General features: G+C 37.7%; 1 protein-coding gene across 6 annotated transcripts in view; it reads left to right on the top strand.

Moving 5' to 3' along the window:
- The window catches only part of LOC103699324 (lon protease homolog, mitochondrial-like), a 24128-nt gene extending 4744 nt beyond the window's left edge, over positions 1-19384 (top strand). For 3 of the 6 annotated variants that reach the window (XM_088713216.2, XM_089928084.1, XM_089928083.1), the window contains 13 exons: positions 672-737; positions 843-929; positions 1210-1249; positions 1366-1537; positions 1634-1758; positions 2512-2642; positions 2765-2869; positions 3030-3143; positions 13306-13473; positions 16028-16129; positions 17169-17534; positions 17783-18301; positions 18755-19384. In XM_088713216.2, the coding sequence (XP_088569342.2) occupies positions 672-737; positions 843-929; positions 1210-1249; positions 1366-1537; positions 1634-1758; positions 2512-2642; positions 2765-2869; positions 3030-3143; positions 13306-13473; positions 16028-16129; positions 17169-17534; positions 17783-18301; positions 18755-18940 (2181 nt within the window). In that variant the 3' untranslated portion in view covers positions 18941-19384. The remainder of the gene's footprint in view (positions 1-671; positions 738-842; positions 930-1209; positions 1250-1365; positions 1538-1633; positions 1759-2511; positions 2643-2764; positions 2870-3029; positions 3144-13305; positions 13474-16027; positions 16130-17168; positions 17535-17782; positions 18302-18754) is intronic. The other 3 variants (XM_089928085.1, XM_089928086.1, XM_089928087.1) reach the window with 3 other exon arrangements.

Raw genomic sequence — 19384 nt, 5'->3', positions numbered from 1 at the left:
TTGCCTTCTCTCTCACTCTTGCTCCCTCGCACTCTCCCCCTCTATCTTTGTGTGTTTGTGTTTGGACAATTGGGTTGCATGTGTGCTAACAGTTGGGTGTTAATCTATGTCATGTTCCCTTCCAATTTGAAAATTAATGTTAAATCATATCACACTGTTTTTCATTAACATTATGAATATAAAATATCAATCATGTCTTATGCAACTTGGCATATTCACCTTAAGTTGCAGTGGCATGAATGAGCTGTTCCAAAATTAGTAAAGAATGATATAGCTTAGCATGTCACAATGTTTTCCATTATCATCTTAAGAATTGAAATGCATTGCGTGTCAGAACCACAGATCAGGATTTTGAACCGCTATGCTTGCAGAAATATAAAGGAATGGCTAATCAGGCTGGTTTTTGACTGCCTTAAGGTGTACCAGTGGCCATCTGTATAACCCATAATGTTGCAAGTATTAGCATGGTCCATCTAAGCTTCAGGTTGTCTGGTGAATAATTTTGATTCTGCACCTTAAAGACCTAATTCCATACAGACTTCAATTATAGGCTTCATATTTTCTTTTGTTGGTGGGTGGATGCATGCAATTTACTATTGATCTCTGCCATCATCATGGTTGACTGTTTATTTTTTCGATAAAATGTTAACTTCGTATAATTTGCCTGCCAGGTCTATGAGCGGTTAAAACTAACTCTAGAATTAGTAAAGAAAGAGTTGGAGATCAGTAAGATACAGGTAATTTAGCCATATATTTTCTATTATTTCATTCCCATTTATGTATTCTCTATATTTGAGTACTAACTAGGACTTTTGTGTTATCTTTACTAAATTTTGTTTCAGGAGTCAATAGCAAAAGCAATTGAGGAGAAAATAAGTGGAGACCAGCGACGTTATTTGTTGAATGAGCAACTTAAAGCAATTAAAAAGGTATTTTTTTTATTCTTATTAGTTCTGTTTTTGGATAAATAAAAGAAAATGATGGTGAATATAACAAAAATGAACTTGTGTCTTTAATCTTGTCCAAGATAGACAAGGCCTAAACTTCTATCCCCCCTTCATTACTTTAACAATAACTGGAGTATTATCATCATGTTATATCACTGGGAAGTGGGAACTTTGATACTTTTTTCATTGCTTGTTAAGTTGATTTCATTGACCTTCATCAGAACTTTAGACATGAAGAATTCACTTTTTTACTTTGATCCAGGAGCTGGGTTTGGAGACAGATGACAAATCAGCATTGACTGGTTAGTTCTGGATGTACTTTTCTTTAGCGGGATATCTCATTGAATATATGGAGGATATTTATGTTTATATAAGTATTTAAGACAAGGTGATTTTGTATTCTTTTTCTTTGCTGCAGCAAAGTTCAGGGAAAGACTTGAACCAAAAAACAAGCAGTGTCCTCCTCATGTCTTGCAAGTAATAGAAGAAGAGCTTAACAAGCTTCAGCTGCTGGAAGCTAGTTCTAGCGAGTTCAATGTGACTCGTAATTATCTTGATTGGCTTACTGCATTACCTTGGGGAAACTACAGGTACTGTATTTAAACATCCGATTTGAATCATTTTAGAGAAATTCATTAGACTGCTAATGAATTGAGCTTAATCTTCATGGTTTTCAATCACTGCAGTGATGAAAACTTCGACATCCAACATGCACAAAAAATTTTAGATGAAGATCATTATGGTTTATCTGATGTTAAAGAGAGAATATTAGAATTTATAGCTGTTGGAAAATTAAGGGGGACCTCGCAAGGTTGGTTTACAGCTTTATGTGTACCAGCTTTCTTTTGGTTACCACATTTATTCTTTCCCTTTTTGTTTCCTAAATTATTGTCATCTCCTAATTGATTGCTGTGGTTTTTTTCCCAACGTTTTTGCTATGACTGGTGTTTCTGCATCAAACCCCAGCAGCTGGATGACACCTGGTTATCAATTTTTTGATAATACTTGGTCATGGATACACTTGCTAAAACTTTTTGATCAAGATGATGGATATGGATTTAACCTTTATATTACGATTTTCAACTATATCTTCTCACCTGGGCTTTTAATATTGGTCCTGATGTTTCATGAAGTAATTGTTTTATGCACTTCTTTTGAAAGAAAATGTGTTATTATGTCAGAATGCTGGGGCTTATAAGGTTGCCATGTTTTATCCCCATGAGAATGGTGACTTGAATAAATACTTAACTTCTATAGTGAAGGTTCAATATAATTCAGTTCAATTGGAAAACAAGCAAATCTAGGCAAACCACATGTCCACATTTTGTCCTTAACATTATACCTGGTTGCATGTGGTTAGTGTTCTTTTTTCCCTTCTCTGCCCTGTGCAAGAATTCATCTTACGGCACACACTAAGAGATAAAATTTAGCTGTACATGCCTTGTGTGCTTGACTGATAACGTATTAGGACTAATCAATGGTATTCAGTTGGCTGATGTTTGTTTTCTAATTCTACTATTCATACACAACATATCTTAACAAGATCATTATTTTCTGTTTGCAGGCAAAATTATATGTCTCTCTGGGCCTCCTGGAGTTGGTAAAACCAGCGTTGGTCATTCAATGGCACGAGCATTGAATAGAAGGTTTTATAGATTTTCTGTAGGAGGCTTGGCTGATGTAGCTGAAATTAAGGTACAGCGACTAAGTCATTTTGATGTCTACATCTCGGAATCAATATTGATGCTTTAGCTTATAAACAGTATGGGGTTTTGCCTATCTGAAACTCATTTGTGATCATTATAACCTTTATCCAGGGTCATAGGCGCACCTATGTTGGTGCAATGCCAGGAAAGATGGTGCAATGCCTGAAAAATGTGGGAACAGCTAATCCTCTAGTTCTCATAGATGAGATTGACAAGGTATTAATATGCTTTACATAACCTGTTGTAATTTAGTGATGATTTTGATGCATCAATTTTTGCACTAGTTCGAGTTTACGGGATTAAGCTTCCTCATGATCTTGTGAATTGTGATGACATTTGATGTTTCCAACTTTTCTGGTGATTTATCATGTGACAGTTGGGGAAGGGACATGCTGGTGATCCAGCAAGTGCTTTGTTAGAGCTTCTAGACCCCGAGCAAAACGCGAACTTTCTTGACCATTTTCTTGATGTTCCTATTGACTTATCCAAGGTGAGCCACTGCTGCTGTGAAGAATTCTTGGACTTCACTATTTTAAATTTTCATGTTTATCGGGTCCAAGTATTGATGGTATGTTGATTATATATTTCATATCAATCTAATACCTGTGAGTGGAGTGCAGAAGCTTGTTACATGAGCATGTGATTTATTTGAAGCAAGACTTTGGCAAATCTTACATGGTTGAAGGGACAAATATAATTATGCATCTCATGAACATGTGCTTGAACACTACGGCCCATGTCCGATCCGCATAAATGTTTACATAAAATTGCTCACATTGGACAATGAAATGGATGGGAGTCACAAGAGATATATATCATGAAAATGATGGCATTATTTTTTAAACTAGCTAGTCAATATATATCCATCTTTAATATATCTATAAAGCATGTTATTGTGCAAAAGAGTAAAAAGGTTAGAGCAAACTAACTAGATGCTAGCAATATGATGGAGATAATTTTTGAAAATCATAACGGAACAAACTCTCCCTGATGAGCACTGTTTTTTAACCACTGTTATTTTGGGCATAGATTTTCCAGCAGTCCAATCTTAGTAAATGGAGATAGTTTGAGTAATGTCCTATGTGGCTACAAAGGGATCTAGAACTTCTAAAAGATCATTGTTCAAAATTTAGATTTGTACCTTTTTCCTGGGGAGCCTCCATATAGGCTTACACTCTTTAGTCTATGCATTTCCAGTTTTTGAGGTATTATGGACAAAATATTGTATGTTGGTTATAAAATAGCGGTCTGATATGTTGGTTGTTCTTCTGGTGATAGTCTTGTATAGTTGTATTACTAATCCAAATATTGGTGTCTTCTGGCATTTTTATACCCCCCAAATGTTTGAATTGTATCATCGAGGCTGATTAGCAATAGGATTTTTATTGTATTATGCTATAGTACATTTGTAAGTGATGTTTTATAGCGGCATGTAATCCCAATCTGAACATGCACGAGTGCTTTTTTTCCTAGCTTCTTAATTTAGATAAATATGAACATGCTCATTACTTTATTCCATCAGTGCAAATTTTTGGTTGTCATATTTGACATTCACCTTTTCAATTGTCATGCTTATCTTGTTCTGTTCGGATGCAAATTCTAGCTTACAGGTTCACTAAGCAGTTTGTTTCTTGAATTTTGACATTGTTTATAGAGCAAATGAGAATGCAAAGATGGGTGTTCTGATTCTATTTAAACAGAAAGCATGCTTGACATGTGCTTTTTCTGTAATCACATTTCAGTATAACCTAATAGATTTCTTGTAAAGATCACTTATATCTATTGTGAGATTCGGGCTGAAGTCGGCAGCCCCAGCCGACTTCAGCCCCGTCTTCCTCTTTTGGAAGGGGCGTAGCAGGGGATCGCAGACGCGATCCCCTCCATCTTCTTCGGGCACAGAGGGGCATCCCGCGGCTGCACCGCGGTCATCCCGCGTCCACCTCGCGGCCGCACGCACGGCCACTGATTTCGCCTCCTCCGCAATTCCCGCGGCGGAGAGCCGTTACAATGAGGCTATAAAACCCCCGTTCCTCCTCCTTCGGAGATCACCCGAGCCCTCCTCCCTCTCCTCCGTCTCCTCCTCTTCCTCTCCTTGGTGACCGGCATCCTCTTCCCGACCGTGCGCCGCCCGGACTCCCTCGTGGCCTGCCTCTGTTCCGAGATCCATCTTGGTTCCAAGCACTGCTACCGCCGCCGCTTGTCCACCGGATCGAGCAGCCGTGGCCGGGATCTGCCTCTCCGTCAACTGCCGGTGAGCCTCCCTCCTCTTTTGCCCTTGATTCCATGCCGAACAGCCCGATTTCCCTCTCTGTTTCGACCCCAAACCGAGATCTCTCTCGGTCTTTTTCTTTCCCGTTAGCTGCCGCAACGGCCGCCGGCCGTCCCCGCAGCCGGCTGGCCGTCGACCGAGGGGTGGCCTCCGGCCACCCCGCCGCCCCCTTCCTCTTCCGCTCTCCCTCTCGATCTTCCCCTGCCGTGGGGGGGTTGGGGAGGAAGAAGGCCCTACGGGCCGAACAGGGCCAAGCATGGGCCCTGTTCACCGTGGGCCCGAATTGGGCCCGGTCCACTATGGGCCCAACTTGGGCCCAGTTAAAAAAAAAAAAAAAAAAAAAAAAAAGAAAGAAGAAAACCCGAAACCCAGTTCCGATCCGAACTCGAAACCCGGAACCCGAAGCCCGAACCCATTTGGCCAATAAATGGAATTTTGCAGATAAGCCCTTGACATTATGTTATTTCATACAAGGATCTTCTGTAATTTGTATTTGATCCTTATAGGTGAACCTGATCCGCCTATCTGAAGTAGGGATTAAGCGAGAAGATGTAAGTAACTTAATACTTCGAGTGTGATTTCCAAATTATTTGATAAATAGATTAAATTCTGAAATATGTTTTGTATTTAGTAAAATGGGTCTGGCATGTTAAATTTCATTTGAAAATTATGCTTTGAAATCCGTAAACTATGATTGGAAAATTTATGAAATCTGTTTTTATATATATGTATTCTCAGCATGGCTATGATATGTTCTGTTCTGTTCTGGCCCCGCCAATGGGGATTATACGTTGGACCTGTCGACTTGTAATCTGTGAGGAACCGGTTTCGACACCGCGCCACCGGTGATTAGAATAGTGGTTTCTGGACACCGGCTGCCATCGGTGGGTAAATATAGTGGATTTGGCACTTTTGTGCAACACCGGCTGCCATCGGTGGATAAAAATAGTGGATTTGGCACTTTGTGCAACCCATGCCACTGGGTTACGTGGCCGTAGCCTATCATGTTGAGATTCTGATATCATATTTTTGGAAAAATGATAATAAGTTTTGAAAACAACAAATGATGTTATTTATGATTTATTCCAGACATTATCCTGTATTTTGATCTGATATGCTCTGACCCCACTCTAGGGTATTTTGTTGATTACTGGGCTAGTGTAGCTCATTATTCTATTTTTTCCATTTTTTTCAGATCCAGAGGCTTGATCTCACGGGATTGAGGAGTGCGTTAGATTTTCCGACGATTCCTTCAGTTATTGGTCCTTTAGTTAGATTGATTAAAGTATTTGACTTACGTAAGCATATGTTATTTGAAATTTTGTAAGACTGCTTTTGAATAAATTTAAATAATTATGTTAGTTTTGAATAGCTGTATCTGCTTTGATATGATCTGCTGCCTTGCGCGCCCGTGCGGCCCGCCGTGCGGGCATGCGGCGTCTGCCGCGCCTCGGGCTCGGGGCGTGACAGATTTAGTGGTATCAGAGCTTAGGTTTCAGATTCCTAGGGATTGTGATTGAAATAATCAGACGGAGTTTAAGTTTAGGATCTTTAGGATTCGTCGGAAAGTTTGAGAGATGGGTAGACATTAGGCCATTAGACGAAGGTATTTATTTGCTTTTATTATTGATAAATTTGTGTTATTTTATCAGAATTTTGAAATGCTAAAATTAGAATGCAACCTAATTATGGTCGTTACCAAAGTGTGAATAAGCTACTATGAGAGTTTTCTTGGTGGAGCAATTTGTATTTCAAGTATTGATTAATTAGATTTTGACTAAATTAAGTGAAGGAATATTAATCATGAGATATTATCGTGCAATGTAATTATTTTGGAAGTTTAACTTGATATCAGGCACTGTGGATATTGCTTCTAGTTGAAGTTAATTATTTTGGTGGCAAATTAAGATTCATCTATAAAAAAAAAAATGTTTAAAGTTTGGACTAGAAAATATTTATTGAAATCTGTATGTGGATCATGCATGGAACTCATATATAGAAGAAAAATATACTTGGGGATGAGACTTAAGAATTTTTACTTGGCCCTAACCCTTGAGACTTGAAACAATTAAGATTGATATTTTGATGGATCTCAATGTAAAATCATAGAGCTTATATCTTGGAGGAATTTCTTGTAAATCTTTGAACCAGATTATTTGATTTTTGTGAGTTAAATATTTATTAATCAAGGCTATGAGTTGATTGTGGATTTTGTATCACCATATAAGAAATGCAAGTGGGATTTCATGAGAGGCCCAAATAAGTTTAGCCTAAAAGAAAAGATTCGGAATGATTGAGTAAGCTCCTGAGTAAGTTAATCTAGAATCTTTTAATTATCAAAGCTTAGAATAAATATTAACTTGTATAATGGAATTATCAAGGGAAACTAGAATTGGCTTAGTTCAAATTTGGATCTAAAGTATGATTACTTGATCATATGATGGTACAAATATGACAACTATCTCAAGGATTAATCATGATCTAGTGTACTTGGGAAGCAAGGATAAAATTTTGTTTGGATATTAAAAAGAAAAAAAAAATGCTGATAATTTGGGATCATTAAGAAATTTTGGAGAATATTGATCAGAGTTGCGCAGCGAAAGTATGATGGATTGAGTCAATCTAAACTGGTCAAAAATATTGATTGTATTTTGGTAACATGTTATTATGAAAGACTATGTTGTTCAATAATGAAAGATTTTGTTGATTCTCAGGTCAATCATGATATGATTATGTTATCTCTTGGATAGAATTTGCTATTTTTTTGAGTATGCTAAGGAAATAATAATAATAATAATAATTTGAGCGTATCTTGACTCGGGTTAGTTGATTGTCGACCAAATATGGTCTAATTTGTTAAGTATCTGAATAAACCATGCATTATTTGCTCCCATCTTATGATTTATGAGTTTAAGTTCAAAGCTTTGTGGTATATTGAATCATGGTATCAATACTTTGCCTTCTCAGACCTGCTTTTGTGATTTGATGCAAATCATTTTTGGGATAGACCGTTGCTATCTAATGATCATCAGTACATGTTCATTTTGTGAATTACATTTCTAGCCATTTAATGATTTGACACTAAGGTTGGTCATTATCCTTTGAGGGATCAGCACACTACCATGATAAGTGTATGAAATCTATTTCATTTCAAGTTCTATCCCAAACACAACTAATTTTAATCAATCCTGTTGTGAATTGATCCTGATTCGATCTCGAGTGAACATGCATCAAGATGATAATTTCAATCTGAGATTTTAGTTAGTCACTTATCTAGTGTTAATCTTGCGAGTTTATATGAAGGTTTTGATAATTGATTCAAAGTTATCTATCACACTGATTTTGATCGAGGAGAATGAGATCTTGGATTTATATTACTCAATAGGCTGAGCATTTCTAAATTTGAAAGACATAGTTCTCTTAAATTTCGAGGACGAAATTTTTTTAAGGGGGAGAGAATGTGAGATTCGGGCTGAAGTCGGCAGCCCCAGCCGACTTCAGCCCCGTCTTCCTCTTTTGGAAGGGGCGTAGCAGGGGATCGCAGACGCGATCCCCTCCATCTTCTTCGGGCACAGAGGGGCATCCCGCGGCTGCACCGCGGTCATCCCGCGTCCACCTCGCGGCCGCACGCACGGCCACTGATTTCGCCTCCTCCGCAATTCCCGCGGCGGAGAGCCGTTACAATGAGGCTATAAAACCCCCGTTCCTCCTCCTTCGGAGATCACCCGAGCCCTCCTCCCTCTCCTCCGTCTCCTCTTCCTCTCCTTGGTGACCGGCATCCTCTTCCCGACCGTGCGCCGCCCGGACTCCCTCGTGGCCTGCCTCTGTTCCGAGATCCATCTTGGTTCCAAGCACTGCTACCGCCGCCGCTTGTCCACCGGATCGAGCAGCCGTGGCCGGGATCTGCCTCTCCGTCAACTGCCGGTGAGCCTCCCTCCTCTTTTGCCCTTGATTCCATGCCGAACAGCCCGATTTCCCTCTCTGTTTCGACCCCAAACCGAGATCTCTCTCGGTCTTTTTCTTCCCCGTTAGCTGCCGCAACGGCCGCCGGCCGTCCCCGCAGCCGGCTGGCCGTCGACCGAGGGGTGGCCTCCGGCCACCCCACCGCCCCCTTCCTCTTCCGCTCTCCCTCTCGATCTTCCCCTGCCGTGGGGGGGTTGGGGAGGAAGAAGGCCCTACGGGCCGAACAGGGCCAAGCATGGGCCCTGTTCACCGTGGGCCCGAATTGGGCCCGGTCCACTATGGGCCCAACTTGGGCCCAGTTAAAAATAAAAAAAAAAAAAAAAAAAAGAAAGAAGAAAACCCGAAACCCAGTTCCGATCCGAACTCGAAACCCGGAACCCGAAGCCCGAACCCATTTGGCCAATAAATGGAATTTTGCAGATAAGCCCTTGACATTATGTTATTTCATACAAGGATCTTCTGTAATTTGTATTTGATCCTTATAGGTGAACCTGATCCGCCTATCTGAAGTAGGGATTAAGCGAGAAGATGTAAGTAACTTAATACTTCGAGTGTGATTTCCAAATTATTTGATAAATAGATTAAATTCTGAAATATGTTTTGTATTTAGTAAAATGGGTCTGGCATGTTAAATTTCATTTGAAAATTATGCTTTGAAATCCGTAAACTATGATTGGAAAATTTATGAAATCTGTTTTTATATATATGTATTCTCAGCATGGCTATGATATGTTCTGTTCTGTTCTGGCCCCGCCAATGGGGATTATACGTTGGACCTGTCGACTTGTAATCTGTGAGGAACCGGTTTCGACACCGCGCCACCGGTAATTAGAATAGTGGTTTCTGGACACCGGCTGCCATCGGTGGGTAAATATAGTGGATTTGGCACTTTTGTGCAACACCGGCTGCCATCGGTGGATAAAAATAGTGGATTTGGCACTTTGTGCAACCCATGCCACTGGGTTACGTGGCCGTAGCCTATCATGTTGAGATTCTGATATCATATTTTTGGAAAAGTGATAATAAGTTTTGAAAACAACAAATGATGTTATTTATGATTTATTCCAGACATTATCCTGTATTTTGATCTGATATGCTCTGACCCCACTCTGGGGTATTTTGTTGATTACTGGGCTAGTGTAGCTCATTATTCTATTTTTTCCATTTTTTCAGATCCAGAGGCTTGATCTCACGGGATTGAGGAGTGCGTTAGATTTTCCGACGATTCCTTCAGTTATTGGTCCTTTAGTTAGATTGATTAAAGTATTTGACTTACGTAAGCATATGTTATTTGAAATTTTGTAAGACTGCTTTTGAATAAATTTAAATAATTATGTTAGTTTTGAATAGCTGTATCTGCTTTGATATGATCTGCTGCCTTGCGCGCCCGTGCGGCCCGCCGTGCGGGCATGCGGCGTCTGCCGCGCCTCGGGCTCGGGGCGTGACATCTATCATATGAAAATAGTAGAGAATGATGCTATGGGAAAGAAACGGACCATGCTCTTCTTGATGATAGTTCTGTGTTCATGACCTATGTGGTTCAGAATATAGACCCTTTTTTCTTTTTATTTTTAAGTTGCTCTAGACCCCCCCCTCCGCCACACACACACACACACACACACACACACACACACCAAAAAAAAAAAGGAAAAAAAAATCACCTACCTGTCTGCTTAGTTTCATCAAATTCATGAAATAGTAGTATGGTATGGAAACCAACTTACATATGAGTTGGGCCTAGTGGAATGATATCTAGAATTCATACAGATCTTTCAAAATAAAAATTGATGACACAACTTATAGAATCGGTTGTCATACAGGCTGTTATGTCTTGGACCTCACATGTTATCTTTCAGCAATTTGAAGTACTAATAAATCTTTCAGAGAGAAAAGATGCACATTCTGAATCAGAATATATATAATTTTAAATAACATAGAGATATTAAATAATGAACAGTGTGAAATTGGAATCTGTATATTATTAAACAGGCAGTGATTTTATAGATGTGAAAACTATTTCACAAATGATAATCCCGAGTTCTTGACCTGTGTGGTCAGGAATGTAACTTTTTTTTGGAAATAAGAACTGTACTGGATGCCAAAGAAAAACCCATTGTTGTTTGAAGATAAAAGTTCTGTTTAAGAAGAGTCATACTTATTGGAACAAAGGATGTCTCCCATTTTAAAGGTATGAGTCTTCTTTGCTAGAAGGACTTTAATTTTCTAAAATAGGGTTGTTGACCACAAAGTTGAGCTTGGCACCATGATCGGTAAAATACGCTTCGCATCTATACCATTCATTGTCCAATTTTTACTTTTTTTTTTTGCAACAGGCAGTTATTTCTTATTGGAACATTTATTAGTTCTTTGAAGTGTTGAAACCTACCCCACAAGATCTGAGCATTAGCTAGCTCATATGATGATCAAATATTTATAATAATTAAACAAATTCTGTCCTCAATTTCTATTTTGGGTAATTTGGATGCTTATACTGAATGATGCTCTTTCAGCGTTTCTATGACGTGTAACACTAGAAAAAGGACTTACAAAGGGGAAAAGAGCTTTTTTTTTAATTCAAAAACAATCTGCAAGGTAATATTAGATGCCATTGCCACTGTACCATCTAATGTGTAGTCTTCCATAGCTTGAAAGTCATAAGGGAGGGAAAAAAATTCAATGACATGAATCAGTGGAATTTAACAGAATAGCAAGTAGGATTTCTTTTTTGGAAAGTAGGAATTCTTTTTGGAAAGGTCTTTGATTTTTTATCTTCTAAAATAGAATTAAATTTTCAATCACATAGGTCAGTAGATGCTTGAAATACTTTGAGATCCGATTAGTTTGGTAGATTTGAATTTCTTGTAAAAGATGTCCTGTTCCTTCTCACACCGAAAATTTTAGGTCTGTTTTAAGTCTCCACCTACCCATGACTGCCATCAATGACTACAAGTCCTTTTAGTTACTCCTTCTACTATGCCATCCAGCCCACCAACCCTTTTTTCCCTACCACCTCCCTCCACCTTTTAGCTGGAGAGCTTTCGTGGGGATAGGAGGGGGTGGGGTGGAACAGCAGCCAAAGACAGTGAGGGGAGTAAATGGCCGTGACTTACAGCAACTGTTGGTAGGAGGTGCCATGGTGGTGTTTGAAGGTTGGGAACAAGTTGGGCAGATTGTGGTGGGATGCATGATCTGGATAAGAGAGAATCTGAAAAAAGATTTTTTTTTCTTTTTTTTTAAAATAACAATTTTATACTAGCAGAAACATATAATTGACAATTCGTATGGAATTTATGCTACATAAATTTGTGGCGAGAAGCCTAATCAGTTTATATAAATATAAACATAAATATAAGAGAGAGAGAGAGAGAGAGAGAGAGAGAGTTGAAATAGACATTATGCATGTAAGGCATTTATAAGTTCAAAGCTTTTGAACTTTTGCAAATGGCACAGATCTATAAGTCGGTGAGACAATAAGTATCTTTCGTACCCCTATGGTGCTTATATATATATATATATATATGTCGTATTGTGCTGATGCTTGGACCAGTGTGAAAAGATATGTTACTGCAATGCAGAATGAGATATACCATCTAGATTACTGATTATTTTTCAGCAGTCAAGTAAGAACTTTGGCTCTACCATGTAGCATCTTTACTCACAGTGTGCGCTTTGCACACATTATTTGTAATGACCACATATTGAATATGTATTAAAATATTAAAGAAATCCATTCCATATGCCAATGCACACTAGTATTTACTAGACTGACCGTGGGTCAAATAGAACTACCATCTGGTGAATAAAATCATCCATGTGTTCCGGCAGTGGACTTGTATAAGATCTACTGTATAGCATGTATATGATACTTCTAAGCCATAACATATATGGTTGTCCCTACTGCCAACATCCAGGAACAGAAATTTAAATTGCAATTTGTTCATCACCTCTAAAAGCATGGGTATCTAAATTCAATTGGTTAGAGATTTTTCACCCTAACATTAGACTCAAGCCAAATGCTACTTTGATTACTAATTTACTATCCATGTTGTGATAATTTGATACATAATTAACATCGAAAATCATTTGATTTACTTACTTTAAGTGCTTATGCTATTGATGATCTATTTGAGTTTCAACTTCAATGTCTCATCACGTGCTTTCCACAAGGGTGTATGTGTGTTGCATTTGGCATGGGAGTATCACGGGCACATGCACGTGCACACTTGCATACCCATGCATACATGAAAATCTAATTGTCATTTCAGTTATTTCCAGAATATCTTCTGTCACTTCTCTCCATGTCCTAATGTTGCAATTTTATTTGCATTCAGATATCTTAGCTAAGTTTAGTTGTGAATGTATTTACAGAATTACTCTTCCATTAGAATATCTTCTGACACCATTTTGCTTATTAATTTAGGTTCTGTTTGTTTGCACAGCAAACGTAGTTGAGATGATACCAAACCCTCTTTTGGACAGAATGGAGGTCATTGCTCTTGCTGGTTATATCACTGATGAAAAGATGCATATTGCAAGGGACTATTTGGAAAAGACTACTCGTGAAGCTTGTGGTATCAAATCTGAACAAGTATGATTAATACTGCACTCGTATTGTTAACTATATGTCCCCCTGAAAAGTTGCTGGAAGTGGTCCGTTTTCTTTCAATTTATCTGAAATTGGCATATTGTATTTGATATCATGTCAAGAAATATCCCACTCAAAACAGATTATATATATGTTTTTTGTGTGCATGATAAAAAGAGAAATCTGTGCCTTTGGTTATGCCTATTTTTTTCAAGTTTGCCATTAGATTTTCTAACCAAATCTCATCAAAAACATTCTTTTATAATTGTAGAATATTGTAATTCATGAGAACAAGCAGCCTCTTTGATTCCATGAAAATCCCATCCTCCCAAAGAATCATAATATGTTTTCCATCTCACATTCCATTACAGTCAAAATAAGATTAGAGACTGAACTTGTTCCGATCTTCTCCATATATGAAGGAGGAGCAGAGCTGTCAAAAGACTAGAAAAACAAAATGCTTGTTCTAAAATGGTTAGTCAGTCTGATTTCGGTTTTCGTATCAAGGACTTCTCTCTCTACCCCTCCCCTCCGCCCTCCTGTCCTCCTGCCCCCCTCCTCTTCCCCTGCCCCCCTCCAATCATCTTCACCAGTCCAATCTCTCCTTCTCTATTCTTAAGAAACCTTTTCTATTAGAACACCCTTTTCACTTAATTTTCATGAATAAAGAGAAAATGATAGATACTTTGACCTCTCCATCTGTTTCCTAGATCTTATGGTCTTATGTTTCACATATGAAATATCTCATTATATCTCTCATCAGAGCATAGAAAGAGAATTGCATGAGAATATGGAAGGTATAGTTAGGAAAGTTTTTATTTCTCATGACTGTTTGGATTTTGGATTTTACTGATTTTTTCTATTTTAAATTGATAAATAGAATTTATATTATCATTCAACACATTTCTTTCTTTTTTTATTATTTTTATACTGGGCATGCATCGCATGTTCCTGTAGACAAGTGTTTGTGAGTGTCTGTGTATTGGAAGATCATTGTCAGAGAGAGTAGAGCTACATTCTTCATGGTAGGATCAAGGCTTTCAATTTTGCTGGTGCAAAATATTTGATGGAACAAAGAAAGTTTATCATTCTATTGATAATGCTGCAAGGTTTTGATATGTTTGTGTTACTGTCATAGCATTGCATTACTTGATTTGATATACTCAATTTTCTTTTTCCAACCTGTTAGCTACTGAATGGACCTGTTCAAGCTTTCAATGGTTCTGAAGTCATAACAATGATTCTAAATGAATGATTCCATAGCCTAGGAGTGGTGCCCTCCAGCTCCCACTAACCCCCACCCCAAACACCCCCTCCCCCCCCTTCTCTTCCTTCTGAGGGGAAAGAAGAAAACCTTTAAAAGAAAGAGAACATTCTCATTCTTCTTTTGTTTCTGGTCATATAATTTACTCTCTTCGAGACACATCATCTGCATAAGCAATATTTTTTTCAACTCATAAATGGATTCTGATCATTGCAATAGATACTAGGGATCAGGATTTCATCACGATTTATCGAAATATATTTTTAAATAAAATATTCTAGATTAGTAAATCTCCTGAGATGTTATCTGCTACATGGTTAGAGAATTATAGCAGTTTGACAGATCAATTACAATATGAGACAGATAAACACTACGAGCATATCAGTGCCTTTGAATTATCATGAGCTGAACAATATTGTAGAATTCCTGATTACATGAATTTGTGCCCTGTTGTATTTTCATCTTAGTATTTGATTTGGTGGATTTTTAGCTTTGTACATGCCGACCCCATTTAGATGGGAGAAGATGATTTGGTTATGGTAGAAATCTTGTCCAAGGGAATTATTCACTTGAGAAATTCTTTAAATACCAATTATTTTCTACATATTTAGGATTTCAAATTATTAATCCGTAAACTTTTAAGGATCATTAGCTGATTAATAAAAATAACTCGAGAATAAAAACATAAAAAGTAGTCTATAGCTCCCATGCAAAAATTATTCTATTCATAGTTTTTTGTCTTGGGGTTAAGCAGGTACCTGGTCTTAGGAAAATTAATTTCAGAAGATGCTACAAGGAGTTGGTCCAGTTGGTTGGTAGCACTTGATATGGCCAATGTTCTAACTTGGTTGTGTCGAATGACACACTTCACAGGCCACTCAAAAGATTGTTATTCATGAACTAGAGTACCTTTACGAAAATTAAAAGTTATAACTGTGATTCAATATTAAATCGTTAGCTTTTGCCATCTGGAGATCATGGTGGAAAGCTCAAGCCGTCGCCTTATCTCACCATTTGTCTTTATATATTATATTAGAAAGGCGACTGAACATTGCTTCACTGTAAGGAAGATTAGTGTCTGAATCATTCAGCATGAATGTGCTTTTCTAGGATTAACCTGATGTAATTGGATCATCAGTTAGAACATATATTTAGTAATAGTGAACATGGATTAGTGGTGGCTGAGTGTCTCGTGCTACTGATAGAATGTTTTACAAACATATTTAACCATGTATACATGATCTATGCTATATTGGTTTATATTCTGTTAACATTTCTGATCAATGTATCCAGGTTGAAGTGACTGATGCAGCTCTTCTTGCTCTGATAGAAAATTATTGCCGAGAGGCAGGTGTTCGGAATCTTCAAAAGCAAATTGAGAAGATATACCGCAAGGTTTGTGACACAGTTGTTAGAACTTCAGAAAAGAAGTATCAGTTTTTAAATCTAAATATTCGTAATTTTATTATTTATTTTCAAAGTAATTGTTTTGCTAGCAAATCCCAACCATAACTGTTGAGCATTGGGTTGCCTCTGATGACGAGCCACAATGTTATCGGTATGCTTTCTTCAGAAAAATTAGTAATGACTTTGAACTTCAAACGGCACCGTATACAATCTGAAATGCATCATGAGAACACAAGATGCTTGTTACTAGGTGATATTTTGATTTAGTTCTGGTTTGAATGCGTGCATGAACATAACAAGCTAGTTATGATGTTTTGACCAAAGTGTCTAGCTAGTTGTCCCTATCAATGAAAAACCCAATTGCCTCGATTTTTTGTAACTAGTTTGCATATTGCTTATGCAAGACATTTGGGTATTTGGGTCATCTCACAAATAGGTATACTTGTCGGATGTGCTAGTTGGAGAATTATGGGAAGGATTAAAGAAACAATTAGAAATGTTAAATTATTGACCTGCTAGTTTTGGCTTTCTGAAATTTTTATTTTAACAGGATATTTGAATTGGTGGTTTTTCACTTGTAGCTTTCCAAATTGTTTATGTTTTTCTATTAAACAAATGTTTTCCTTTACAAATTATTGCTTCAATTAATGCATCTTCTGGTGTAGTTGTACTTAATTGAAGTTTATTTTGTCATAGGCTTTACACCCCTTTGAGAGATGTTGGAAGTCAATATTTCTGTAATCAAAAGCTTTTCTGTGAAAGTCTCCCCTTTTAGCAGTGATTAATCTGAATGTTTTCTGGCCATTAAATATGCAGAAGCACTAGTTTCATAAGCATACATGCATTTCTATTACTATCATCTATGAATTCTCAGTCATTCCCTTCATTTGCATTTTTATGACCATTGATGTATATTAGATATTTAAATTTGCATCTTTTCCTATCAATGAAATAAATATTTTGATTTCAGAAAACCTTGAATATTTTTCCTATTCATGACCGATTTTATTCTTATGCTTTAATATAGATAGCTCTGCAACTTGTCCGTCAAGGGGTGACAAATGAGCAATCTCTAAAAGTCAGCCTTCAGCAAGGAGCCAAACAGCTTAGAGAGAAATCTACTGAAGAGCCTACTCAAATTGCAGATGATGGTCCAGGGGGGAAGAAACTGGAGGATGGGAACTCACACGAAAGGGCTACAACAACTACCTTAACAGAATCTGAACAAGCAATTGAAGTCTCGTTACATGAACAGCCTAATGGAACTGCCACAGAAGAATCAGAAGCAACTTCTCATGAGCATCTTGTTGAACAGTTGGAGGCTGACAAAGTGCAGCCAACTCTCTTATCATCAAACGGTATTGCAACAACAGACCAACCCGTTGATTCAAAGGTATTCTGAGAAGCTAAGTGACTAAAACATGCATTTTATTGTAGTGTAAGAATTGGTTTAACATTGACACCTACTAGTGATTTTTCTTACAAGTCCTATGTGTAAACTTTTTTTTTCACATTAGTGGAAGGATCAGTCAGACGATAGAAATTACTTTAATGTAGTATGCATATATGTTAACATATGCATATTTATGCACCGTATATTCATTGTGTCATGTATTAATTGATTGATTTCTCTATTTACAGGTCAATATAAAAACAAGTGATGTAAAGGATGTGAAAGTTGATAATGTGATTGAAAAGGTCATAGTTGATGTCTCAAACCTGGCTGATTTTGTGGGCAAACCAGTATTCCATGCCGAACGTATATATGATCAGACTCCAGTAGGAGTTGTCATGGGTCTTGCTTGGACTGCAATGGGTGGTTCAACATTGTATGTTGAGACCGCCCTAGTGGAGCAAGGAGAAGGGAAAGGTGCACTTCTATTGACGGGTCAGCTCGGAGACGTCATGAAGGAGAGTGCGCAAATAGCTCATATCGTAGCCAGAGCAATATTGCTTCAGAAAGAACCAGACAATCCATTTTTTGCAGACTCCAAGCTCCATTTGCATGTGCCGGCTGGTGCTACCCCCAAGGATGGACCAAGTGCAGGGTGCACCATGATAACCTCAATGTTGTCTCTTGCCATGAAAAAGCATGTTAAAAAAGAACTTGCAATGACTGGTGAAGTAACATTGACAGGACGGATTCTCCCAATTGGTGGGGTATGTTATCTCTGTGACATAATCTTTATTCATCATTGTGACCGACCATAATAATAGAAAGTTCATAGTTTTTTGTTTTCATGATTGTTTTAAGACTTAATGTTTCTTATTCTTGTTTTGGTTTCCAACCACGGGATGTGCGACATACTCTCTGTCTTTCAATTCATCATATTTGTCCATTTGATCTTTATATGCTATATGATTTACCATCCATTGTAGAAATACCTGAATCTAGGAGTTTATATGCATTTTGTCATAGCCTGAATTTTTGAGTTGGAAACTGCAAAGCTTGACATTTTTACTAAATTTGCAAACTTCCTATATTTGATAAAAATCATTCTGAAGTCTTATTTTGAAAAATAACACCAGAAATCACCATTATTTAGTATTATTACTGCTCTGTGACTTTGTTTTTTTCTGTTAGTTTTTAAAAGTTTCATTCCTACCAAACAGGTAAAGGAGAAGATACTTGCTGCAAGAAGAAGTGAGGTGAAGACTATCATATTCCCATCAGCTAACAGAAGAGATTTTGATGAGCTTGCTGCCAATGTGAAGGAAGGCCTTGAAGTTCACTTCGTAGATGATTATAACCAAATATTTGAGCTGGCTTTTGGAAGCAACTCTAAGCCACAAATCTAAGTCTCTGATCCACCTGTATTGGGTCTTCACATGTTATAGTTTTCTTGACGACTGCAAGAAATTCCATGGTAGTTCTTCATGATGCAGCCACCATGGACCAATTCCAAAGAGAGTTAGCCTTTTATTGAGGTCATGGACAATTCCTAACGGGCTTCCTAGAGCATCCATGATTTGAATGCTTGCATGTACTGATGCCTGAAGATTGTTTATTAATTATGTCTTACAACCTTTGCGGAAAAAAAACCATAGCACGGCTGTATTTTTTGTGATCTTTTCTGGAGGTGGATGGTGGTCAAGATATAAATACATTATTTCGGCATTTTTGTTTTCATCAATACTCAAATGTAAACTACTCTCAAAACCTAAATTTTTTATTCATTCAAATGTATGATGATAGCTGATTATTAATTTGATCATGTTTGCTGGATTGGTTTCAACTTTCAA

This window comes from Phoenix dactylifera, chromosome 17 (assembly GCF_051530095.1).
Source record: "Phoenix dactylifera cultivar Ajwa chromosome 17, Ajwa_hap1_PhDact_Kaust_v1.1, whole genome shotgun sequence".
Taxonomy (NCBI): domain Eukaryota; kingdom Viridiplantae; phylum Streptophyta; class Magnoliopsida; order Arecales; family Arecaceae; genus Phoenix; species Phoenix dactylifera.
The sequence above is the reverse complement of the archived record's forward strand: the minus strand, read 5'-3'. Positions and strand labels throughout refer to the sequence as shown.